The sequence below is a fragment of the Varroa jacobsoni genome, unplaced genomic scaffold (assembly GCF_002532875.2).
Source record: "Varroa jacobsoni isolate VJ856 unplaced genomic scaffold, vjacob_1.0 scaffold_678, whole genome shotgun sequence".
NCBI classification, from domain to species: Eukaryota; Metazoa; Arthropoda; class Arachnida; order Mesostigmata; family Varroidae; genus Varroa; species Varroa jacobsoni.
The window spans coordinates 32,381-60,182 of NW_019213580.1; the positions used below are offsets into that span (position 1 = coordinate 32,381).

At 42.4% G+C, this 27,802-nt stretch overlaps 1 protein-coding gene across 13 annotated transcripts in view; it reads right to left on the reverse strand.

The window, feature by feature from the left end:
- The window catches only part of LOC111262601 (protein lap4), an 81,501-nt gene that overhangs the window by 29,708 nt on the left and 23,991 nt on the right, over positions 1-27,802 (reverse strand). For 11 of the 13 annotated variants that reach the window (XM_086969223.1, XM_086969224.1, XM_022836964.2 and 8 more), the window contains exons 3-11: positions 12,775-13,064; positions 12,221-12,457; positions 9,518-9,707; positions 6,300-6,404; positions 5,725-5,852; positions 5,114-5,275; positions 3,808-4,015; positions 3,611-3,684; positions 2,629-2,823 (exon numbers count right to left, since the gene is read on the reverse strand). In XM_086969223.1, coding sequence (XP_086825349.1) covers positions 2,629-2,823; positions 3,611-3,684; positions 3,808-4,015; positions 5,114-5,275; positions 5,725-5,852; positions 6,300-6,404; positions 9,518-9,707; positions 12,221-12,457; positions 12,775-13,064 — 1,589 coding nt within the window. Of the gene's footprint in view, positions 1-2,628; positions 2,824-3,610; positions 3,685-3,807; positions 4,016-5,113; positions 5,276-5,724; positions 5,853-6,299; positions 6,405-9,517; positions 9,708-12,220; positions 12,458-12,774; positions 13,065-19,223; positions 20,805-27,802 lie in introns of those variants that run through there. The other 2 variants (XM_022836969.2, XM_086969225.1) reach the window with 2 other exon arrangements.

Genomic DNA, 27,802 nt, shown 5'->3' on the forward strand with positions numbered 1-27,802 from the left:
AGCAGCCGTTACCTCCAGGTGGCAACTATGCAATATTGCTGCAGTTAGTCATTTCTCTAGAAGGCAAAAAGACCGTGAGCTAATCGCAAGCATCTGCTTTCAATAATCGTTATTAGGCTTTCAGCTTGGTAAATAATGGCGATGATGCTGATCATACAATAAACTGGCAAAAGGTCCGCAGCAAAAGTGAACGGAGTGCGGTTGTTTGTGTCATTTTTTGACCCTACAGGTACGAGGTTTCGAGGATGGACCGACTAGAAGCGTCAGCGGGTTCGTCACTGACTGCAACAGAGCTCGACAAATGATTGTTATTTTGATACAATAGAATTCACTACCTGTAAATAATAAACAACAAAGGATCAACTTGTTTGATGTTTGTGTTTGTTAAAGCTGATTTATCGTATGTCACTGGCGGGGTGGGAGCTAGCAACCGCTTGCTCTTCAGCGGCTTCAAATATAGTGAAGGCTTAAGCTACCGACTACTCCAAAGCCCCAGAATTAACACCGATAGTAAGTATGTTTGCGTTGTACGACGATTGTAGTGTACGTCCGAACCCGTCCGTCCTCTGCGTACGTACAAAATGACTTCGAAATCATTTGATAGCGACAAGATGCCTAGACAAACAACACAAACTACCACAAACTCACTGAAACAGCAGAAGGAAGATAGCGGTCTGCACCGCTACCTATGTGGCTATAGGCATTCTTCCTACTTGAGAACATAACAGAAATTGGTCGTTAAAGAAAAAAAAAAAACGCACCGCTGCTGAACTGAATAATAGGCCACCATTCGTGTATCGTTACGGCTACCGTCGTGATAATGCTGTGATGGTGGCGATCGCGTAATGGTTATAGTCGCGGCCAGCGACGGGGGCGGTAGAAATAGCCGTAATTATTTATTAGTTTAACTCTAATTGGTCGGACACGAAATACGCGTCATTATCTAAGGCTCTCCGTTTATCCGTGTTCCCTTCGAGGCGAAGGCACAGCTTACGGTCACGGAAAGTAGATGTTTTCGCCTGGCTGGCGGTGTTTCCGTCCACACTACGAAAGATACGGGTACCTCGACGCTGCTCGGTGAAACCGAATTACTTCGTGCATATATATATTTAGCATATTTTGACAGTGCTATACGTACGTATGTTAGTTTGTGGTTTCATTGTAATATAAACATCAACCTTTACTGTGATAGCTACGACAGACGCGACGGACAAACATCCATTTCTAAAGTGACCGGTATCTGCCGCCGCCGGGTCTGCGGCAACGCGAAATTGAATCGTCCAGACGCGTTCGCTTCATGTAACTGTTATTAATGCTACTGTTGATAAAAACAGAATCAGCTACGGTCTGTGTATGAGCAAAGTGTGGTCCAACGAATTTCATCCGTTTAAGCGACCATTTTTACTGAAAATTATAGTCACTTCACATAACTCATCAAATCAGTTTTAATTATACTGATTGTTGATCTGATTCGGACTGATGATGAACCGATAGTTGTCAAAGAGTATTAACGGTAGGAACGCCTGAAATATCAACCTGCGAGCCGTCGGACGAACCAGTAACATCATCAAATGGATACGCCAACAATCTGTGCTTGCATAGAATCACAGGTGGACCCTATATTCTCTCTCTCATATGGAATCGTCACCAATTAAAGCCAGCCCTACCCAGTTTATAGTGATCCTAATAGGTCGTTAGCTACACATAATTGAAGCTCGTCTTCTTTGACGAGTTTTTACAGTATAAGTAGTTTCCATATAAATTCAGATGGTGCTATGTATCCAGAACAGCTTGAGACGCCCAAAAGAACAGTGGACGGACAGGACGCTTGGGTTCAATATCTTTACTAGTATTCAGATCCAATATAGCCGATATGATAACGTAACCGATTGGAACTGGAGTCCGTTTCGAAACTAGATCAGACCACTTTGTTCGCCAAAAGAAACAGCAACGTAGGCGCTTGTTCTAAAGAATTCTGAAATAGGCAGCCGATTAAATTTAGGAATGCGTGGCAAGCCGAGTCACAAATTGTTATCAACAAAAAAAGGGTTCGAAATAAATGAATTAGTAATACATACAGTGAAGTCGAATCAGGCCAATGTATGGGGTTTATTTGCAGCGTATCATAGACTCTACTTGGGGTTGATTCATCAGTTTTAAGTTTAACTTAATAATAAGCTAAAGAATTCAATCTCATTGTTTTTGTTTAGTTAAGTTAGCAGTTCGTTACTTTCTATTAAAAAACATAATTCCCAGTTCTTAGGCAAACGCAAAAATAGAATCGCCACTTGGTTTATTGCAGTGACGAAGAAACAGTCTGTGATGGGGAGGGACTCGGGTTACTGTGCAAGCATTGGTTCGATTCATGTTTAGCTGGCGGGAAGAGACGAGCTCGGCAGTCCGTTGATCGGCCATCAACGACGGCCTTCTACGGTGGCCCTGATGCGATCAGGCCAACGGTGAGGGAGAGATGCACTTTCATGCGTTCACGATCAATTACCGTCAATTTCTTGGGACCAAGTTTATTCGAAGACGGAGATGCAGGCATTGGCATTACCCAGTGCAAATTGGCAACGTTCAGGCGACCAACCATCGGAACGATACGAGCACAATTGCAAGCAAACCCACCTTATCGATTAGGTCAGCCTCCTTTACTGCAGCTCCTTTAGCGCCCTGCTGATGTGTAATCCGTTTGTTTTTTAGATGATGCGGAGTGTCGCGCCGGTGAAGCTTTAAGGCGCAGCCCTCTTCCTCTTTTTCCGGTTTATCTCTCGGTCTCTCTGGCGACGAATCGATATCTCCTGTGAACCCAACGTGCCGCTCCTGCACAAGATGCGACTCCGATTCGAAGTGCGAAATAGACAGGTGCCAAATTGGCCGAAAAAAAGCCGAATGGTATAGCCGAAAACATGGCGTCGACGTTGTCAATAATGACAGAGGCGCGCGTTTGATACGAGGCGAAAGATCCAGGAGCAAGTAAAGAGAAAAGTGACCGAAACACACGGGTCGTGGATAGTAGCATACAGTTAGAGGTTTCACACGTTCGCAAATCAGCAAAAATGTTTCTAATTAGAAGTTGGTCGCGCCGTAGTCTAGAAGGCACGAAGTTCCAAAAATGGAAGAGCGCCAATGCGACGTTTAGGGGTGTCAGCATGAGGAATCCTCACTTGCATCTGTTGACGACGGTAAAAACGATCTAAATCAGTTCTATTCCCACCATAGTATAACCGTGTGATGCTGAAAATGCGAGATTACTCATGAACTACCCACTCGTGTATTTCCATTTTTGGAACTCCTCTCAAAGCGTCAGCCAAATCATAGGCATCTTTACTAATTAACTTTCACTAATGAAAGTTAATTATAATGATGTAATAATAATAATGTAATGAACCTTCCCAAGAGTCCTCTAATTATTGTTTTGTAACAAAAGAACGTTTTGCGCTTGCGACCCAGATTGTGGGCACGAACTTCTTGTTTATCAATAAATTCTGTTGCTATTAAGAGAGTCCATTTTGTGTGGCTGTCGCTTCTTACTCCTGCAACAACAGCAGCGCGTTAGCTTTGCTCTCAGGCACCTTCTGTTTTATACGTATATTGTCTCTGCGCGTACCTGTGGCCGATCATCGTCCGAATCATTGCTCGACTCCTCGCGTTCTTGCCGTTGCTCGAACGTCGATTGTGCGTCTGCAGCAAGCACAAAAATTGCGTTACTCATTGCCATACGTGACATTCTCTGGTATGATGGTATATGTTAGTTCTTCAAGGCGTTGTTGCACGAGGACAAGGCAAAACGGAAAGCCTACGAACCTTTGAAACTTTCATTGTCACTATTATTCTCAGCGTAGCCTTTGTTGTTTCCTGCATTGTGGCCGCCTCCGGGCGTCGTGACGGCATCGTCGTCCTCGTTGCTTTCAAGTGACATTGTGTTACCCTCGCGCACTCGGCTGATGTACTTCTGGTGACGGGCGCGAAGCTCTCTTGGGTGGGGGGTGTCGTGTCGTACAAATTGTGTCGTCTATAAGTTAGGTAACCAAAAATAAAATATTCAGTGAGTAATCAGAATCAATGCGTTGATAACTAAATTCTGCGGCGAAGTATAATGTGACGCTAACACAAAAATATAGAATACAATAAAGGTCATCGGATAAAAGACACATTATAAACCCCAACTGTTAAAAGCGAACGTAGCTAGTAATCGAAACAACAAATAGAATGATACTCTATTTTTTTAGTTGACTCAGGTGTTAAAGAGAAAAACAAAGTACAGAATTTAGAAGCTGTGGGAGCTGTAACGTGACATCCGGCTACGGTATAATCTTCATAGATCTGCATCTAGGGCTTCACTGCAAAAGAGCGTGTAACTAAAAGAATCGGATAATACCTTATCGAACTACAGGATGTTGAGAAAGTCACACAATTCTGTGGCATTGAGTAAGTTACGTTACCTTAATAGAAATCGCACGTATTACATGGCGTTTCTATTATGCAATATTGTTAAATCCTTTAGGGACGCTGTTACACAGCTTTATGGGCCAGCGTTACCGATGTCACGCGGCCCATAAGGTCGTAGAGTGATATAGAGAGGTGCTAGAGAAATATGCAGCCATTCTCGCATAAAGTATCTTGGTATCGTCGGGTCTGAGTGAGCAGACAGAGAGCTATTATGCACGGGAAAAATTCCTGTGACGTACAGGAGGTTGTCAATAGAGCACAGGAAACCTTCGTAGCAAGACCATTATAAGATGCAAGTCACACATTTGTATCGAGGTACGCTTAAAAATTTGAATACTCTTCTAAACTACGACACCGAATCAGTCTCTTCTTCAATGTCCAAGCGTAAGCTTTAGTTAAACAGATGAGTCTTTTACAACTGTAACAGTTCCCTGTTTCAAGCAGCGTGTATATGTAGTCTTGCAGCTATCAAATATGTCGTGGCATAAATGGAGACAAGGTGAATGTGCTAACGAACATAATTTTGAAAATTTCTATCGCAGATTACTTGACTTTTCTTAACTCTATAGGACGGCGGGATTTTTTGAACACTGCCAAATGAGAACATTCTATAGACGAAAACGGCATTTATATTATTTTGACGGGTTCTACCTGAACCAACCTTAGCTGCTGGATCTTGATTAGGGTCGAAGAACTTGACCTGGCTCTCCCTCTGCCGTTCATCTGAAGGACTCTTGAGGTTATTATTTGTAATCACCGACGGCTCGGATGATGCTTCATCCGCGCTGTAGTCCTGTTGGGGTAGCAAAAAACACGTCAACACCTAAAAATGTGAATACAGAGAAAGATTGTTAGGGTAGTTTCTTCTTAAAACGAAAAAAAAAAAAAAAAAAAAAAGGTGCAATTTTTAGTTTTAAGTAAACAAAAAATTGTAGCGTGCTGATAAATAGACAACTCTCGTATGAGGGCTTTTTAAAGACAACATGGCATATAATATTAAACAGTAACCAAATACAAAAACAGCAGTTTTCGAGAGGGCATATAATTTCGTATCAGGAGGGCTACAGCTCCATTTGCCACAGCATCCAACCAAGGATTTGTTAATTACGAATTAACGTTGACAAGCATAAATTGTACCGCATTTTTTTGTGAAACATGCATCGGCGACAGTTTACCTGAAATTTTGCTTTTTACTAGTTAATAATAACAGCAATATTCATCTACGGTTATAGCGTTACAAATGAAGATACCGCCAACCCCCCGTCAACCAACCTTCTCTCCGGTAACGTCGTCGACATCCTGCTGGAACTTGAGCAGCGGCTGGCTCTGATTCTCGGCTAGCCATAGAGCCTTCAGGCGAAGGGATGCCAATGAAATAGGCAGGTTCTTTAAACGGTTGCCTATCAATCGTATCATAAAAATACACAATATAGAATGTGAGCACATATTTAGCTGATTCTTCGTCATAGGGAAAAGGGTTCAATGAATGCACAACGAGTAAATAAGCCATATTAATTTTACGAATCATTCAGTGACAATACGACGATTGTACCTATTCGCGAGCGCGCCAGACATTTCTCAAACGACAATCTTAATGAGCGAAGTCCATAAACTAGTACCTAAAAACAAATCTTTGCAAAACCTCAATTTTGCGAACTAAAAAGCAAATTAGCTAACTACAATTTTTCTAGGTACGGCGCACGGATACACATCACAGAAATCCTACGGAGTAAGATTAAGGTGTCATATTGTAAGCTAAACCTATCCGAAAATAGGAATGTTCCGTATTACGCGGATGTCACCGATCACTCCTCCTTGTTTGTAGGTTACTAAAAGGAGCCACCTACCGGAAACGTCCATGACGTGCAGTGAGGAAAGATTCCCGATTTCTAGCGGAAGCTCTGCGAGTCGATTTTCACGAAGGGACAACATCGTGAGGTTCTCCAGTTTTCCTATAAAATTGATCAAAAATCCAGGTATTCTTTTCTTCTATTTAATCACACCTGTCATTGGTGGAACTTGAAGCAGAGCAAATAAAGGAAATGCTTTTTCGAAATTACTTGAATACTGAGATCCTTATTTCGAAATTATTTTTATTACACGATTTAGTAATGTTGCAGCCATGTGTATATTCCTATAACTCGTAAGCATACTGTTACAGAAAAGGATCTCCAAAGAGAGACAAGTCCATGATAGACGAAAAAAACATAGTGGCGTTGGTCGGCGCCATCCAAAAGCACATTTCCAATGATTCTTCTGCTTCGGTCATAGCGTTAGCAACAGAAATGTGTGTGATGTATGGTTAATATTATACGAATTGCTCAAAAAGACCTCTCAAATGTGTCTTTTGCAATAAAAACAGTCGGACGGCCAATCTTAACGGAATCTTAAAATTCAATTGTAATCTCTTGCTCCTTAGTCCTTTCAAGAGAAACGCGCCGAGTCGTGTTCGATCCTACTCTGACAAAAGAAAAATGTGTATCCTCAAGGAGAAAATAACCCCGGAAGCGATCACTGACTTGCTCACGATAGAGAGGAGTTGCGGTTAAAAACGATTTCCTGCTAATACTTATTTTGGAAAAGGCAAAATGATAGGAAGTTCATCAGCATCTTCTACAATTTATCACTCGATCGTGGATCGTTAATGTCTGAAGAAAGGCTGTCACCAAAATGGTACCTTGGTCTTTACTGGCCGGCTAGTGCCGCGTTGGCTGCTCGGGACTAGAAGCGTTCCCTGAAACAAGCCCATATGGCCGCTACTATGAGTCTGCTGGGTTATGTGTGGACCACTATTAAGTCAGCCTTACAAGTCTCAACACAACAAAGTCGCTTTATCAAGAAAACTTTCGTAGAATTGCAGCCATTTGAAAGGAACCTGTGCAATTTACGGCTCTAATTATACACAAAACTCTGCAATTGAGCATGACTGTTAGGAAGAACGTTTTTAACGCACACAAAATATTTTGTTAAAATCTCTGTTTATACTATTTTAGAAACGACACCCTGTATATGCCACCTGTTTTTATTCTTCTCAGCCGTTAGCTGATAATCAACAGATAGCTCTCATTAGCTCGATGAAACGTGTCTATCTGTTCGAGTAACTCGAATACGTGATAATGGTTGAGGCATTGTACCATGAACATTAGGCCTATGTGCTTGCTGTTCACATTTACAGCGACTGGGTTAGGTATGGCTAGCGTGACCCAGGTAAGCGAACCGTCGAACGAACGAACGAATGTTTGCCTGGCCAATCCAAGACGAACCCACTAGCAGTGGCTCGTAGCCATACCACTAGGTCAGTCATAGACAGTCGTCACCGTCGGAGTCACTAACGCCGCTAGCTGAACTCCAGCATTATTTTACCATTGAAGATCTGCTACCGGCCGTCTGTTGTTGTGACTAAAAATAGAATCGTTACATAAACGTCTTTCTGGCCCGCTCTGTTTTCTCCGCCATTTCAATTCATTCTTTCCGACATAAGTGAGGGTCCCAATCCCAGCTGAAAGGATAAAGGGGAAAGCACTGCTGCTGTTCGTGCTAAAGGCGTTGATGGCAGCGGTGCTGGCTATCATAACACCGCCACTCATTCTAAAAGCCCGAATAAGCTTCACCTGGTCTAGATGCACGGCGGCTATATGCAACCCGATGGGAGCGACAACGATGACGGCCACGAGGGTAATTGTCGACGCCTCATCGTATCTAGCTCATCTAATGTCGTACGTACAATGACGCTGATGTTGGCAGTTGGTCTCAGATACTGGGCCGCTGCCCGTTCACATCGTCGCTATTAGAAACAGCCATCGTAGCAAGTGCTACTAGGAACGGCTACAGTAGAAGCGCCGCAAGTTAAACTGGGTCGTTGGCAGTCATTGATATCCAATGGGGAGACACGGATAGCGCGGAGGAGCCGTCAGATCCAAGGTCGTCTATATCTTATTTGATTACCAACTCAGCATGGAGTTCTACGAATGGAATACCCATACGTCCATGGACCTCCTGTTATCTGTTTTTGATTGTCGGCTACCTCCGCCTCGTAGGATTTAACTCGAAGGAACTTCTGTTACGTTTGGCTATAGGTACGACCGTTTATCGACGGCCATTTGTCACGTTCATAAGAGCTACAGAGGTTTGACATTTACGGTGTGCGTCTGGTTACACGTAACACACACGCGTCACAAAATATCATTCGAAGTATCATTTATTATTTCAGCGTGCTCGTACAAATAAGCTCGTAAATACTTCCGAGCAACTAATGGGTTAAATATTTGACCAAATGCGCAAGTACTTCACAATAGTTTAGAATGCATTATCCGACGTGTCTCAAGCGCCGGTCGGAGCGCCCCACACTGTCCGTATCGATTCTTTCCATTTGGGTGGAGCCGTCATTACATTCACTGACCCACCCATACGCTGTAATGTTTGCATTCAGAGAGTAAGGCATCGTACCATATTACCAAAGGTGTTAACTCTGCGCTGAATTTCTCTTACACTTCCTGCAACAGAGGGCGAGCGCTAGTCAGGCCTGAGACTATTAATACGCAATGATTGAGTCAGTGTACTGGTAAATTTTTGCTGTTATTAATCGAACCGCTATTTATCTTAGCCGCCATAGTCAGTACATGCTGATCATAATCACAGCGGTTTACACCGTCCATATGCGCGGGACTCCACGACCGGTTGGAGCTCATAACCTGTTTGCTATAGCAGACGCCACCAATAGGGCCAATGATTCCATGCCATATCTGCATGGGAAAATAGCACACGACCTGGGTCGATAACAAGGCCTATTGTAGAGAAGATGTGTTGCGAACGAGCTGCGCATGTTGAGAAGCCAGTGAAGTACTGAAACAATCAATTCACCGAAAACCATCGTTTTCGGTGCTTTTCATTAATTCAAAAAACGCCTTTCAAAAACCGAGGAATGAATGGAGTACAACGAAGAGGCGATGTAAAGCAGGACACTCTGTCCGTAAAAGTCCATTAACGATTTCTACAGGACATATTCAAATGGCCATGTTATTTACATAACTGGCGAGATAGAAAAACTGTCGGCAATAGTGCATACCAATATCTGGAGGCAGTCTTTGCACTAGATTTCGGTCGACATTAAGATTGGTCAATCTGCTGAGGTTACCGATGTCCGGAGGCACTTGCATCAACTCGTTGTCAGTGAGGATCAGCTCCTGAAGATTCTCGCACTGACCCAGTGAGTCCGGCAAGTGGGATAACTGGTTTTGGTCCGCTTTTAATATTGTCTGAAATTAATGCATACAAAAAGAGCGGCTTTTAGTCTTGCTAATCTTTATCTAACGTCCAGTATTGCCGTTAATATTCGGTTTAGACAACTATTTCCTAGTACGCACTGGACCCCCTACGCTCGATCTCAAACCTAGAATACCTAAATTTAGGAGGCAAACAAGCTACTTCTACACCGTCACAGGGACGAGTTGCCTGCCTAGTGGTCTCCCATGTAACTAGTCATCTCTAGTAATGGCCAAAGACTGTAGCCAGGCTGGTACCGTATGTTCAAATATGGACGTCCACGTAGAGGAAGTATCGTCCTAGTAACAAAAAAACAACGGACAAAATCAGAGAAATACATATGGGCCGAGGGCCTCTCGACTTTTGTAGCAGGAAGCACTCCGGCTTGAGACTACTCAAAAAAAACCGCTCATTTCTGTGCGAGCCCTGGTATTTATAAGCGTCTGTATTCTGTAACGCCCAGTCACTAGAGCTTCAGAGTACACAGGAACTTTGTGCCCGGACTACAGGGTAGCCAAAGGGACAGTTTCCATATGAAACGAGGAGGAAATGTCACATCTTCGTATAATAACTAGCCCATTATCGCCAACAAAAATAATAACCCCACAGAGTGAAAATAATAGCCTATTTCTCAGTAACCGATAACGATGGTTTGACTATTGATATTATAGTCTACAGATTGCCTCAGGCAAATTATATTGCAGTTATGTTTCAGGAATGATTTTTTAATTACATTTTGCATTTCATTGCTGAAATCCATTGATAGGTATTCAATGAAATAATGATCTTCTTTCCTTTTGGTCGTTATTAGGTAGTCTACGATCTTTTTTCTTTCTGTAATATTAACTTGATACTCTAAGGCATTTAAAATCATCTGTTATTTAGGTGGATAAGTGGAAGACCGCGTCTATAATGCAACGAAGTAATACTACCGATTTACCAAGTTGCATTTAGACGGAACGCAATTTCTTAAGCCATACGGACTTTTCAACATCTGGTCCTGCTAAATTTGTAGCATAGGACGGGACGATTTTGTGCACTACCCGTCATCATCCCGTTCCGGTCGATTAAATTAAGCCGTAAATACCATACCATTTCCTCCTTGATTAATTTGCCACCATGTAAATGTTTAGCCGAAACGACGCGGCAGATGTATAGAGTAATATTTCTAATATTGTACCAAATTCGTGCCACATCCCTTTTTTTTTTGTTGTATAGTATACGTCGTTAATAATTTCGTTGATGAAACGCTATTGAACTAACTGCGTTCCTGCTGCGTGCCACGTATGTTATACAAAAAACCGTCGTGGATCCGCCAAATCTATCGAAACACCACGCGTACAGGCTGGTTCGAGGCGAATCAGTAAGTACGAAAATTAAATGATTATATACGTAGATGGACAAATCTATGGCGTACAACGATGCTGGTGGCCCTTGATTGTAGGAGTACGCCATAACGATGGTAGTTGTACAATAGGGAACGTAGACGCTGTCGCTTTGTATTGATCAAAAGTGGTTATAGGCGCTAAATGAGAAAGAGAAGAAGCACGAGGTCATAGGTCGACACATCACGCTTAGGGAACTGGACAGTCAGAACTGCATTTACTGATATTTCTATCCATCTTCTTTCCACTAGGAACACGGCGTGTGTAGATAAATGGCCAGATAAACAGCGTACAAACCATGCATGCGTGCAAGAAACATGTGGCACCTCCCACCGCCTTTACGCGATTCAGAGTTTAGCGATACCTCCATCAGAACTCGACTAGGCATTTAACAATATTTCACAATATTGACCCGACCCGATGTCCACTCGAAAATGATCGCTCAATAAAAAAAACCCCTACGACATCCTTACTCAACGCATACTAAGTACTTCATAGTTAGTGTCGTTCACATTACAATTATACAATTGCCCTAGTCTCACATAGGAACTATGCGAATTAGAATTTGTGTGTAGGCGTAAATGCCCCCTAAAAAATCGTTTTTTCTTTGACAGTTTAACATGACAAACCTTAAACGTGTTCTATGTATGCAGCTAATATCAAATCAGCAGACTACATCATTACGAGCGCTAATATATGACTGGTTTATTGCAAATGTAGCCGTAATAACTGATCTATAGTAACAGATTTATTGATTTGAGGCTGTAATAAAGCCTCATTGTTATTAATCGTCGTTTTACGGGGGGTAAGGGGCGTGCTTATCGTGGGTGTTTTGTCTGCAGGGTCAGGCCTGGTATCAACCTAACGCTCTACTCGTCAACTTGCTGCTGTCGTACCTTTTAGCCTGCTTTTCACAGCTCGGGTGCATTCAATGGCTTATCGATTCCACGATTTGTTTCCTATAATTATCTAAAGGTTCCTCGTTTGGATACGTTTTTACTTCTCATCACAAGTGCGATGAGAGGCGTCGTAGTTATAGTATTTCTATGTAAATTTTACAAATGTCAAATAAACATAAGCCTGCAATGTTCAGTTCTACTTCATCGTCGGCTGTTACTCACGAGTTTTCGAAGCTTGCCAATGTCCTTGGGCAACTTCTTGAGTACGTTCTGCGAAAGCAAAAGGTCAGACAACATCTTCAGGTGGCACAGTTCATTAGGTAGCACCTCCAGTCGGTTCTCGCTCACATCGAGGCACTTAAGTCGCAGCAGTTTGCCCGTCTCTGGCGGCAGCCTGGTCAGAGAATTACAGTCGAGCCATAGCTCTTCCAATGATTCAAGGCGACCAATCACCGGCGACTGAGAAAAAAGCACGCACAAGAAATCGCACTTTTCAGGAAGAAAACACTTACGCTTTTTAAATAGTTACGTAGAAAAACATGCGAAATAAAAATATCAAACAGAAAATCGTCATGGAATATCGAACACGATCATTTTTACACTGGGCAACATGTAGAATAGAGCTTATTGTTAAAAACTACTACGCCGTGCTTTCGACGTAGGTCTACTGTGATGGTCGCTTCACAGCGTCACCTAAGTAAGCGATGTGTTGTGGCGAAACAAATTTTTGCTAAAAAAGCGGAACTTTAATTGAGGCTTTGATATTGGAAAAGTACCAATTCTTCGATTTCGTTGCCGCCCAGGTCGAGTCGTTCGAGCCTCAGGAGTTGTCCGAATGAGTCGGGTAGCATCTTGAGGAGGTTGTCTCGAAGTTCAAGATTGATTAATGAGGTCAGCGTGCCAAATGCGACCGGAAGAGAGGCTAAAGCCGCATCGTTCAGGTACAGCGCCGTAAGGTTCTTCAATTCGACAATGAAGTCCGGCGTACGATACAAACAGTTTTGACTTAGGTCAAGCAATTGGAGATTTTTTAGATGCCGAAGACCTTCTGGGATATCTTGAATATCTGTAATAGACGGTTAATGTAAAGTAAAAGACTTCGTGAAAAATGTGACGAATCACGACAGTTTGACCGTTGCAATTTACCCTTTATAGCTAAGGACGGCTACTGATATGCAAAGGCCTTAACTGGTCAAGCCTCTGCTATAGATGTGGGCTCATCAATACAGATGCTAAAATCATTGATTGATTATTAGATCCTCTGTTATGCGTGACGTGCTATGCGTGTAAAAAGGTAGCAGTCATCACAATGGACGGCTGGCGTTCACCTTCAATTAAGGCTAGTTAATGATCACTACTATTGCTTCTCTGAAATCTGTAATATTGTACGGTTTGAACAATGAGTACCCAGATATCAATTTAACCCTTATGCCTACTCAGTATCACTATTGCTATCATGATTTATTATTTTTTTTTATTGTGTCTATATTGTGACACATTTGTGCAGAAAAACTACGATATTGATTAGGCACGATAAGTTTCTCTAAATGTACGCCGCTTATACTCATACCAATGCATGCTAACTTTGAAGAATCAGTAAGTGTGGCTAGTAGCTACTTCTTCACTAAAGTTCAAAGAAGTTCCCGTAAAAACATCTACGCTACTTACCAGAACGTATCTAGACTAAACTGTCGAACAGACAACCGCAATAACAAATGAACCGTAATAATAAATAATATCATTGACGATGCTTTTAGAAGACCAGATTTTACAGATTAAATCTTGCAGACTTCGCCACTTGTTATTGCTATTGCCATATGTTGACAGCAACAGCCAGGCGGGATGATAGCTAATGTGTGATAGTAATAGTGCTAGAGTGGTCTTCAATTTCGCTGCTTCAACGACCAATTATACGTTTTGTCCATCACTCCATCATCAATTCGCCGGTCGCTCTAGCTGTGCGCCACCAAAATGTCATCGCCCAACCCAGCCCTATTGACACCATGTCCCTACAGCAGCCGCTATCGACGATAATGATGAACGTCGGCTCACTGTCCTTTAGTGCATCATGGCCTGTAGAATAGCGCGCGAAGACACAAAAGAGCCGCAGCTGCCGTTGTGGCTGCGGCGGTCCGTGGTAACGACCGTCGGCGTTTTTTTGGGGGTGGGGTGTGTGTGTGGGGGGGGGATGTTCAATTTCACGCTAAATTCATGTTGTTCTGCTCCGTACACGTCATGTATCTATCCATTGCGTCGTTTGTGTGTCACTATAGTTGCCTGTGTTTGTATGTTTCTCCCTTACACCCTTCCCTCGTCATCTTCAGTTGCTTACTTTCGTTCAATGCAGTACACCAGATAGTAGAAGCCAGCAACGGAAAACAATGACTGACTAGCACGAGGAATTCTTCCTGATAATATCTCGTTCCCAACAAGTGCACCTTGATTGTTGCTTTGGTTCCTCTCGTTGTGGTCTCTTAATCGCGACGCCGGTTACTGCCACCACAATTCGCTTGCTATAGCGCTATTGCTCGATCCTACCACGTCAGTCTAAGCAGCAGCGGCCAAGAAGACACGGTCGTAGTAGCAGTGGCAATTTGGGCAGGCGAACCAACGCTAGCAGGCAGAATTAAACATTATCCATTATATGGCGTAACGGTTTATACAACATTCTATCTGGATTTGCGGGGACGGTCGTCGTTATTCGTAATGGTAGTGCATCACGAAGTGGCAGCGGATCCCCAACATCTGCGACGTGTACATTTCTATGTTGAATTAAATGAATCCTTCTGCCCCGACGACACGATCAGGCGTGACGACGACGACGACGCAAACACTGGAGGACTAGAGGCAACTGGGAGGAAGTAGCAGTTACATAACGATTCTGTCAATGGTACCATCGCTGGCTGAGTCGTGAAACCTTTTCTTGAATCGCTGCTGCTACCTCATCCTCAGCTCGCACTCCTGGTTGGTTTCTCTCCTTCTGGCCTTAACAAACCACATACGAACTGTAGTCTCCTGAGTGCAGGCCCGTCGATGTTCGTGAGCAGGCTCACGCACGAATCAGAGTCAAACTGGCAGAAATAACAACAGCAACAGCATCAGCAAGAAAGGTGCACCGATAGGTCGAAAAGTACAATGTGTCAGGAACGCGAAAATAAAGACGAATAGAAAAAAGTAGGGAGAATAACCGTGTGAAAAAAGAGCCAAACCGAGCTAAAGAATAGAGAATAAATACGATAATATTAAAAAACGACGCACTTTTATGCTTACAATGATGATTCCCTATCGTAGTGGCAGTGATTGCCATCGATATAGGCGCCGCAGCGGCGATGGCGACGGCGGACTGTAACTAAAGTTAGCGTCAACTTTTCAAACGGAAGAAGTTGAAATTTAAGATAGAACATTTTCAAAATTGTCTACAGGCGCTGCTTTGTAACATTAAGCGAAAGAAAGATAGACGCTTCAGATATCGAAAGTCATCAAGACGCATGTTACGTATGTTATAATCATAGCGTCCTGTTTGTTACGGCACCTAATACGGTTATTTTCGTTTCTTTGCTTTTCCTATTCAATGGCTGATCATATGAAGCTCGGAAACATAATTATGGCTGGCTGACTGACTGACTGACTGACTGACTGACTGACTCGAAAAGTCACAGACAGACCGAAGAAAAGCAGTAGCAACCCAGTGCAAGTCAAAGCATCAATTGTGCCCAAAATAAAGTGAACTAATCGAGTAGACGGAATGGATTTATTCGTGGATTCGAATACAACGTCTTTATGTGTTACTCTAGCTTTTGAAATGAGATGCAGGCAGCCAAATGCAATGGGGTGGGTGGATAGAAGCGCAACGGTAACGAGAAGACGGCTTTGTTAAGTAGTAACAAATCTAAATCATGAACAAGATGGGCTTCTATTGTTGGAACCAGTCATTTCGATTCAGAAGCAAGCACACGTTTTTCCAAGAATAGGAAAGACCCTCAATAACTTGCGACGGGAGACGGACAATAAGTGACACATATTTTGCAACTTAGTTGTAATTCAGTTCTCTTCTTTAGGAGTAATAAGTTCAACGTCAACGATGCTGTATCAGCACTCATTGTGTTAAAAACAAGAATAATCATAGTAGTAATAACAGTAACCAATCATTGTTCTCTACTTTCCTTAGACATCGGACAGTAATCTACGCGAATTGTCTGTGTTAAACACAGTTGTATTAACACGAATAGAAATTTAAAGCCACAAACACCCAATAGAAAAGGCCATACGGGCAATCAAGCCAACAAGGCCGAAAGGGATTGAAAACAAACACAATAGCACTATCGACTAAGCCGGTTACAGACAAGTAAGAAGCATAGTGGTGTCCTAGTAGTAGTAGTAGTATGTCGATAGTAGCCTATGTATATATATGTGTGTCTATGTCGGTCTGGATCGTTACTCTTGCAGGCAAAAGTGGGAAAAGGCCTCCGCAAAAATTTTGACCTATTCACCTAAGAACAACACATCTTGCACACAGCTGGAAGTCATGCTATGTATACGCACGATATCACGATTTTGTACGTACTGTTTAGACGTTATATTAATGTGCTATGGGCTCTGGAGAAGTTGTGTTCTATTCTGTCATCTAAACTAGCGAGTATCGACTGGGCTAACCCACAGATAGTGGAGATGATAGATGTGGTAGGCGACAGGTTGACATGAAGCAGACAACCAAAGGCCTACTAAAAATGCAAACAAATTGGCAGAAGAAGCCGGTACAGGACGTTGGCAAAGTTGGTTTGAGAACCGAGAGGAGGTAAACGCAGGAATAAAGCGGGACATTAGCTGGCAGAATGTGGCAAAAAAGTACATTACAGGAAGGCGAATGAAGATAAACGCGACATCAATAAACGTGTATAATATTACAGAGTTGTGCGGAAAGATGCCATACAGGATAACTAGGCTAACTAATATGTGTACATTACATACTGTAACGCCGTGATAATTTATACGTCTATTGCTTAAATATGTACGGCTGGATTTGGCAGAAGCGCTTACGTAACGTGCGTCAGAATTCCGAAGCTCATTAAATAACAAAAACGAAACAACAACAACTGATATATATACAGTCACACATTTCGGTGATTCGTTTGTCGAAATTTCAGCCGTCGAATAACGCTTACTATAGTATAACGCAAAAAGTTAAGACTAGACGATATACCGAACAGCTTGTACCATGTTCCCCACGAAATCAAGTTATCAAAAGTAACATCAAGGCTGCAGAAGGCTTTGGGGCACCAGGCTAGATACTGATAGCAAGTATGCAGGTAATACGAACGGTTCCTTGTTGGGCGAGAAAGCCTTAAGGACAATCAATCCTTGCTTTGAAAACCTGTGACACGCGAAATAAATTGCGTTGGAGAATCGCCAAATCAACCCATAAAAATTTCGCAAAAGGGCATCTCATAAAAATAACGTGACATTATTCTGGACCGAGCATCATTAATAGCCACACCAGTGTCCCAGAGGATCTGACCTACAAGTAAAGGCAGACTCGTCAATTGTTGGTTGAGGAGGACCTTAACGCCCTCACAAATGAGTCAGACTGGCTTCCATACATTATGATAGGCATCAAGGTGCCAGTACGAAGTTAGAATTAAAGCGCAAGCGTTTAAATATCGCTTGCAAAGCAAGTTTAGGTCAAAAAAAAATCTGTAAGATGCAAGTCAAGAATAAAAATTCTACTCAGCGCCTGCTTTGGCAATCGAACAATTATGCGTTGCAGGACCATGCTAGGTTTTTATACCAACAGTGACGCCTATTACCAAGAAGTTCGAAAGAGGCTGCGTCGTACTGGCCGCCAAATTGAGCCTGAACTTTGAAAAACCAGCATTGTCCAAAAAAAAAAATGGAGCAGAGGCTGACATGTTTTTTTGCAGAAAAGCTCGGTGTATGCTTAAATCTCATATTCATCCAGCTATGCCCCAGAAGGCTTCTCTCGTTCTCAAAGCGCAAAAACCAGTGAAAGGACAAAACTTTAAGGACACTGACAAAAAGTGAGAGTAGCACTGTAAAAAAAGTGAGAGAGCTGAAGTCTATCTCTACGAGTAAAAAGCTGTCAAAAGCGAGGTAAAAAGAGTGACACTATGTATGGATTGCGACAATGTTCAAGCGGACTTTGAATGGTAGAGCTGGAATTCGGCAGATGAGACAGGTGTAGCTGATACAAAGTGAAAGGACTATCTATGACTGCCCAGTGAACTATCGGCAACGATTACCAGAGTGCGCTTGGCAATGATGATTCTTTACTTTTCTTATTCATTTATTTATTTAGCGTTCAAATATATGCATGTAGATGTATATGTACATCAAAACTGTAAACGTCTACGTATTGAAGATGACTAAAATAATATTAGATGTATGACACTCATGATTACTCCGAAATATTTGGCTCAAAGTTCTAAGTCAAGAGACGTTCCTCAGGTGCATTGAATATCCAAATTAAAAAAAAAGAAAACTAATTTACAAGTTAAATTAGAAAATATAACGTTCACGGTTTTTTTTTTTTTTTTTAGAAGAAACAAACACGTTTTTCATATGAACAACGCAAACAGCGTGAAAACGTAGATTGCAAACACCGTAATGGTGCCAAATTTGTGCCCACATAAAATTGTATATGTGTACTCGTGTATGGCTATGTACCCTGCTTGCCTTTTCACTATTAATTAGACATTAGAATCAAGAGCAGCTTCGTCGAGCTTCATATTTGCTATGCAAAGCGTATACACAGCCCAAGAACGACAGATATTTTACAATTTACTTTGACAGTCTTAATAAGCGGTGACATAAAACATTAACCACAGGTTGTTACAAAAAAGGCACGACATTGATAAACAGTAAAGAGAAACACGGGCGCATGGACGGCTAAACGCCAAACGTTAGAGCGTCCGTGACACCCGAAGATAATCACAATCACGCGTCAGCGGATAGCCACATTTCAGTCTGTTATAGCCTAATTGTTTTACGTTGATATGGGCTCGACAGTGGTTGGCATAGACGCGTTTTAATGAGACAGTATGTCAGAAATAGACTTCTTTCTTTGTTTCATTTAAACTTCTCCCTAACAACGTGACTCCAGGGTAAATCTACACGTCGTCCAAATATATATATATATATATATATATATATATATATATATAGAAAGCAAAATAAGTTTAAGAGTAGCCTTAATTTCTATGTAACAAACCTTTGCTCTTGGAGTTGCTAGGCCGTCTCACTGACATCTTGTTATTTGGCTGATGATGGTACTCCTGTCGAAAACTCGCATCAATGGTTGTAAGCTCGTTTGTTCATTGAAGCTAAAACTCGGCCCTATCATTAAGTTTTACTTGAGATATAGTCGTTCGAAACTTCTGGTTATATCCCCAGTTGGCTTTTACCTTTTGAAAATCGTAAGCTTCGAGACCTATGCCGTGCCTCACTTACAAACACAAGTTAGAAGACGTTCGTACCACGCTAATGTTACTGCGTAGGCTGTTGTGACCTTTTGCCGTTCCTAGATGTCTTTTCCTCGACCTCTTTATTCAGTTATGGCCGAGCTTCTTATTAAGCGACAGTCTGCTTTCCGAAAACATTGAAATGTCAAACACACGAGTGCGCTTCTGCTGCCAACATAGATGACAACAAACAAAAAACAGCTTTGCTAGGGAAACGGCGGTAGCAAGGATATCAGTCGTGTAATGAGAGCTGGGTCGAACAGTAACCTTGGAGTCGACTTGATGCTACAGCCACAGTTCCACCGTGGCGATTGCTTCTCGTATCGTCCTTTAACAGCTATTCTACGAACATTCTCTGATAAACTTACCGGCTGCTAATTGAAGCACGTACAATTAGCGTAGCCATTGTTGTTGCAACACGTTTCCTTGTCATCCTTTTTTAAAAGTGTGTCTACAATGTCGTACGGTAATGGATAGCAAACCTAGCGGGCCTCCTGGCTCCTCTTAGCTTTTACTAGGACACGATCCATTGGAAAGAGTGCGAATTGTTACATAGAGTGACGCTGACATTAAACACAAGAGGCAAGTCTGAGAAGCCAGCACTGAGTGCTGATGCTAGTGCTTCAAAAAAGTTAAGCTGCCAAGAGCAGACGTCAGTATCTGCCAACCCCACTCCTGCTACCACTGCTGCTGCTACCGCCTACCCCAGGCGCTCTAGACACCAACGTCGAACCAAGAACTAGCTTGGACTTCCTGGAGAAATCGTTCGCTTGAACCTGGTTGCTGCACTTGCTGTTCGAACGGGTGCGAAACTTATTCACAGATAGCGGTAGAAGCTTCAAGGGACGTTACCAATGCATTACGCTTCCAGCCGAGGACTTTGCTATCCTGTATGAACCGCTACTAGGTCCGTCATAGTTCCCAACTGACACAGTTTCGCTACATAAAAGGAGCTTACTCTGCCCTAATTTGAGCCAAAACGCTTAGCTGGCACCCAAGGTAAATCACTAGCAATTAAGGATCGAATTCGTCCAGGAACTCAACGGCTTCTATCGCCTTTTAGCTTCTGTCGTTTCGAAATGGCTTTGCAGTTTGTGATACAAACTAGGTTAGTGATGCTACACGACGGGAATGCAACGATAGATTGGGGATGGACAACGAACCAGATGGTTTATCGGAGAAATCACACCTTACTCTGATTGCGGTTTCCCCACTAAAGCTACTTGCGCGGGTGTACTTGAAAACCTCATAGTCCCTTGAATAGAGCACGTGGCCCCGAACAAGGACAAGGTTTTGTAAATTTTCGCAAGTCACAATCGACACGGGCTTCTCGATGTAGGCCTACAATACACAAACCCACACAAAAAGAGAAAAATAGGCTCATTGAGCAATCGACCTAGACAGCTCAGCTCAGCTCAGATCCGAACCGTTACGTTGGAGCCCTTTGGAAGAAGTGAAGTGCCAGCCAACAAATTGATGATCGTGTAGAGAAGGCAGGAAGGATGGAGGGTGATCTGTGGACCAGTTTCTATCGTTACCCTTTCTAAAAGTGGCAAACGCGCGAGTCGGCTCGAATGAAAGCGCTGGTGGCAATTTCGCTTCTTCAACCTTGACTTGCCAACCCTTGGGCTTGACCATCCCTATGGGTATTTGACGTGTCATCAAACAGCGACAATACGTTACCCTAGCAGCAAACCGGCATCCGTCACCACTGCGCGGCGCGCTGTCAGTGCCGACAAATGCGTCTGTGTTGCTTCTGTGTTGGCAGATAGAGTATTTAGATAAAAGGGAGGCATCGTTGGGGAGTACAGGCTTGTCACACGCAGAGCATACCTAATTCATAATGAGGATTTCCGGCCCTTAACGCACTAAGCGTTGCTTCAAAGAGAGCTCTTTCTCGATATCACTTTCCCGCCCTTGCCCAAGTTTTAAAAATACCCGGGTGTCGATCACTCGAACAATTCCACCTACATGTCGCATCTGCCTGGACGGTTAAAGCTAACAACTGACCAAATAAAAACTATGCGAGGGTTTTGTACATGGTACCTCCTGGTAAAAGCCTAACCAAGGAAAACAGGTTTAAATGTTCAGCTGTGAAACAATTGGTACGCTTAAATCGCATATAGACAGATACTGTGTAATTTGTAACTCCATTATCATTCTTAAGCTTTAAACCCCTACCTTGAATGTTTGTGGATACTAGTTTAATTAAAAAAAAATGGTAGCTCGAAGGTAGCTTATGCTTATAGCCAGTACCGTTAACCGCTTGAAGGCTAGAAGCGACACATTAATTAAGTAGGCTTTCCAAGCATGATTTGTAGGTGTCCTACAAATCGTGCCTGGGATGTCCTACAAATGAAAATAGGTGCTTCAGTCGTTATTCAAAGCTGGCCAAGAAAGCGTCCGTATGTTTGGCGAAGCTGGCAGTACTATGGCACTGCCAGTGCCATAGTACTGCCAGCTTCCTCCGTCAGTGCCTTCACCGGATTTTCCCTTCGGGCGTTATGGGCAGCGGCGCTTTCTCTATTTGCTTCCTCGCGGCGTCCGCTTTTCGCGAACGCCGCTACGAGGTCGCCAACCACCAGCCCATTACGGGTACCTTATGCCATTCACCGCTCATCGGAATACTCCGCTGCTGGACGTAACGTAGAAACTTTGTCTCTAACGAACTTTGTCATTATTTTTGCTTGACTCCCATACTCGTCTACTCATGGGCGAACGGTTCGTAGCTCGACTATCTAAACGGAGCTGCTTGGAGCTTCCAAAACCCCCGGAAAAACTTTTCTTTATCATTGCCTAGGATGCGGCCGTTTCGTGTAGAGGGCGTCCCTGCTGCATCACCGTGACAGCGCACCCATTTGACTCGCGCGTAATTACCATTTCTGTTAGATGTCTGCTAGCGTCAGTTATGCTTGCCCATGTTTTTGCCGCCGCAAATACCAACAGCTGCAGTAAATGGAACTATGAATAAGTTATGTCCTATGCCAAGCTAATATCCTGTGCTTCCAGTTTGTCTTAACACAATCTATGCGCAGCTGCATAGCCAGCTAATACCATAGAAAATTGTACGATTACGTGATTTGTCAAAGACCACTATGAACTCATTCGTGTGTTCACAGAAGACAAATTTACGTTTTCTATTATCTTAATTTTCTGTTAGACACATTTTTGGAATAGCGGCCTTGCTCACAAGATGGCACGCCCCAAAGTAAAAAAGAAACATATACTATAGTATGATAGTACAGATATACTATAGTAATAGTAAGAAAACACCTGAAGGTCTGCAACGTGAAAAGTGAAAGAGTCAGAAAGAGGTAGAAGGAATCTAAGAATAGGTTTTTAGTGTTAAATTAAAATGTGTTAAAGCAATTGTAGAAGGTGCGGTTTATTCAGTAAATTTATGGTCTAAAGAAGTTCGTTCTTTTGATGCTTCTAACCTTATCTAAACTAATACGTTAACAGTTGTTTTAATTCGTCTTCACTAACTTTCGAATTTGTGACCGCGTACCATTGTTATAAATCACGTCATTTGGAACCAACCGATTAAATAGGTCCGTGATAATAGCAAATGAATCTTTGTTACCTGTCTGTTATTCAAAATATCGACTACAGCCGGAATACATTAAAAATGTACCTTTCATGGAGGCGTCACAAGTCTATTTGAGGTTCACTCTCGAATTATAGGATACGGTCGTTTTGCTGTCCTTTTATTTCGCTTCGGAAAGCTGTTGATTCGTTTGGGCATTTCACCTTTCCCGTTTGCCGAAAGCGTTTAATAAAACTTCTCAACAGCCACTATTTTCGTTCTCCTTTCGCTATCAACTCTACTATTTTACCGATTTTAAAGTTTTGCTTAACTGAGTTCAGTTAGGTAGAATTGCGTGATTCGTTTATTCTATAGAGCTGATTTATCAAGATATGAGCTGTAGATCTGTGTTCAATGTTAGATATCTGTTTTGTTTGGTAGGAGCTACAAGGTCCAGGGACCACTGTCGTTCGAAATCGTAAGAATAAGAAGCGTTGTTGTTGCGTCTAAAGCACACAGTGCATCAATACAATTATAGGAACGTCTATTCAAGATGACTTGGTATAAAAAAGACCAAGATATCGAAAAGGTAAACCTCAATAGTGAAACGGCCATAGCTAGAACAGTTACTATAGGAAAAGCCACGGCTGCGACAAATCGCAAACGACACGTCTTTATATGCTTCATCCGATTTCCGAACGGAGCTGGATCAGTCGAGCCAAAAATGTTTCCGCGCACCATCACTGCTTACGTCATGCTTATGCATGTACAATATTTCAAGCATGCAACCCCTTGTAGATCACTATAGCATAGGTAAGTTAATTCATCGTACGAATAGATCTGGACGAATACCCTTTTTAGGTTTAAAGATGCTAATTTGCCATAGAATAAGTGTTTCCCGTTTTGCTTGACGCAGTGCCAGCATCACTGCGAAAACATACATTGAGCCAGGTTTACAGTTTCGCAGCGATACGGAACAGAAGCACGAGCGTACAATGTAGTAGTGTGCTGTTTCTCAAAGCAGCATTCTATTGTGATTTGACTCATTCTGCTGTTTGCTTATCGAACAATGCCATCTTGGATGGATCTTAAAATGGTTAGGTGAAAACAGACCCGTCACATATTTCTACATGTCAAATCTTGAAGTCGTCATAACGAATTGACACAACATGCTTAAGGAAGCTGACACATAGCGGAGGGAGTTGGCATCATCATGAAGTTCATATCGCAAACGATCATATGCTAGTTATCGTGACCTGCGTCCTCTTCGCCTTCGGCACTATTTTCGAGTTTCTTCTTGACAAACATTTCCGGCGCTCATTGCAAAGGGAACACAATTAAACAAAACCTGGACTTCGGTTCGACGTTTGTCTATCTCCACTTTTTTCTTTTTACATATTTTCTCTTCTCATTTTTCTTCTGCCATTACTACGTAATACGACCATGGTTCTATTTAGCAGCGTAACTGCTAAACGGCAAACCACCGGCTGCGGTGAGCGCTTTTCCCCTCACAAGTAGTAATATATACTGGTCTTTCCTTTTTGAAAACTTAGTTTCAATAATTGTCTCCTTTTTTTTATTACCGTTTTTCATCGGTCGTGGCCCCTTTTCCTTCGCGTGAGTTCGCGTAATCAATGCGGAGGAGTTTTCCCGCTTTGGTCGATTAAATCTGTTACATTGCGATACGATACGACTCCGCCACTTGTGCTTAGTGTCGCTACATTGCCTCAGCAAAGAATATCGTTATTACTTACGGATGACGTTGGCCATGCGCGTTATTCGTTGCGTGTTGGCTCAAGATTCTGCTGTTACGGTTGTTTCCAATAGACCGTTCGTCGACTGTTGTTGCTGTTGATAAAGCGCCATCACTGCTCGCTATCGTTGTTTACGCAGACTACAGAAGAAAAACCAGTTATCTGCGACGATACCTCTCGGTATCATGGCCATCGTTTACACCACTTGCTAAGACCTGTGCACCTGCTCATCTCAGGACTTACGGCTATTCGGACGTTGGCTCGAAACTAGCGCGCGGCCAGATTAAAAACCACAGTCAGCGCTAGCCAACAACTAACAAAAGTTAAGGTCCATGGCTGATTGGCAGACGAAGAACCAAAAAAGATCCACACACTTGACCGTACATGTGCCAACGGCACACGAATAGTCCGCCATGACACTAGGCCAAATTGAAGCAGAGATAATGGAAATACACGATCGACTAGCTTCGTACAAACAAATGCTGCTTGCGTACACCATAGCCGGTGGACAAGAAAGGTTACTGTATCTTCGTGTGTCTTGAATACTGGAATTCTTCGAAATCCGAGCTTGCTCTATTGTGAGAACAAAATTTTTATCTACGTCTTAATCATGTTGTTTTAGGCTCACACACCTGATCACAGTGACGCAAGAGGAACAAGTGCCGGCGAACTTAATACAAGTTCACTTGACCTCAGCATGAAGTCACATAACATAGCAAATCTCACGTTAATTTTATTTTTTTTTTTTAGCTATATTTCTTACAGCTGCAACGGACATTTCATTGGTTTTTCTCAAATAGACACTATTCAAAGGGTAGGTGGGCGTCATTAAGACACAATACTACTATGACCGATCTATGCGTCCGAGACAACAGCAGTGGTAAAAACGAGCAATGGAACTATGTGTGTACAACTGATTAGCAGATATTTCATTCTATGTCAAGCAAACAGGGACGCCAGAAACAAAAAGCCATATACATTTGTTCTGCTAGCAGCAACAGCGAACTGGCATGTAAGCTGCTTGTTCAGATCCGGTACGGCCATCCTATCGGAGTGATAAATAAGGGAACACCAACGGTAGTCACCCACGTCGCCATCGCCATCGTCTTCGTTGTGGTTTTTCGTCATTGTCACAAGCCTCATCACTGTGATCTATAGATCGATCGATAAACCTGTTCAATGAACCTTCCGTTCAGGGCCATTGCGACCCGCTAAACAACGATAGCTAGCTAACTCTACTAGGCGTAGAAATGTGATGGCACCGATATCACCATCACGAGCCGCAGTGGAACCTAGGATAGGTTAAAAAAGAATCAGCTTGCCTCTCGTGCGGTGTTTCACATCACAAGCTGTCACACGCATAGCAGCAAACGTTGTCGTTTCTGGTATAGCTAATGGAAGCTATCTTTTCCATGGATAATAATAGAGCAACGGGTTTGCACCCAATTGGAGACAGAGCAGCCTTAGAAACTACGCGTTAACAGAATTAGTAGGCTGATTTCATGTCCCGCCGTATCAACGAGTTTTTCCTCATATAAAATTAGTTTCGGACATTCTAAATTTTCTAGCATTGCAAGGACATTAGTAATAATTCTGCAGTACTAGCACGGCCTAGGGCCGACGAATCGATCGCGAAGTTCTCCCTATATCGGCTGTTTATGTTAGTATAAGCAGCTAATATTACGGGTCAACCCATATAGCTGTTATTATATCTATTGATAATGTACTATAACTATCTAGAGCAATACAGTTATCCATTAGACAGCCCTGGATATAAGATGCAAGCAAAGCAACTTAGCTAGATTTGCGCAATCAACAACTCCTGTCCCGCTCACATCACAAGCAGAAGTGAAGAAGTTATCGATAGTAGCCATGAACTAATGCGGGTAACTTCAGTATCAAATTTATATAATTAATATATTGCTATATCCTACAGGTATGATACCGCTAATTTTAAACGGGCAGATCGGACAACCTGTTCAGAACGGACACGCTTCAGCAAATCAAAATACACTCTACTAGAAATATGAAAAAATAAGTTCAGATAGAGGCCTTAGTACAGTTACTCTTATTTGTTATACGGACATCTATTCCACTAGTGCCCCTATAGAATGTTTCGATTGAGAAGTAAAGATGTTTCATTCCAGAACTTCACTGTTAGACAGATAAGGCAAATATTGTAAACGTATCTTTTAGAGACCTTCTAAGCCTTAATGACTTCCGGTGAGGAAGAGTCAACTCAATGTTGAGGTTCACCATCAACCAAGCTACGTGGATAGGGTATGTAACGTCACGCGCTCGGGCAAACAACTTGATTCTTTCACATGCGATACATGTAAATAGGGAAAACTCTTCAAATGTCGTCAACTTCGGAACCCATTCTCAAAGTAGAGCTTCTTGCTATTGCAGCTGCTGCGTTTCTCGCAGAAAGAGAGAGATCGTCTAAGTATAGCTCAGCGGAAATGAGAGGAAAAGCGTTGCAAATTTCGACCTGTAAAGATATTTCGCACCATTTTTTGAAATAAATCTAGAAATAGTGGATGACCATCAAAATATTCCTCTTTCGTCACAACGGGCAAAATAAAGTGTCTGGGCAAGTGGGCAAAATAAAAATTATTAGATGATTATTTCTCAACAAACTCTGCCTAACGCTGATGTAGTGGCGGCATCTGGTGGTCGTCTGATTATGTAGCGACTCAGTTTCATCAAAAATAAGCTGACTTATATTTCCTTTAAAAAAGAGAGGGTAACAGTTTACTTTATTTACTTACTTACACAGCCAACATAACAAATCAGATGAAACCGTGTAATTTTAAAACTTGGTTGAGCGTTTATTTCTGTCAGGGGAAATAATAACTGGCTTCCGTATAAGTGATCGCTGACCGATTCTGCTAGATACTGATACACGTATCGCTGAAAAGCATACGTAAGTTTGCAATTACAAATTTACTTAAAACTATCGTTGATGCCACAACTGGTGCCACGGAATACTCGTGAAAGCGTCTTATATCATTATATGGCTTTTCTTTATAAAAAAAAAAAAGAAGAC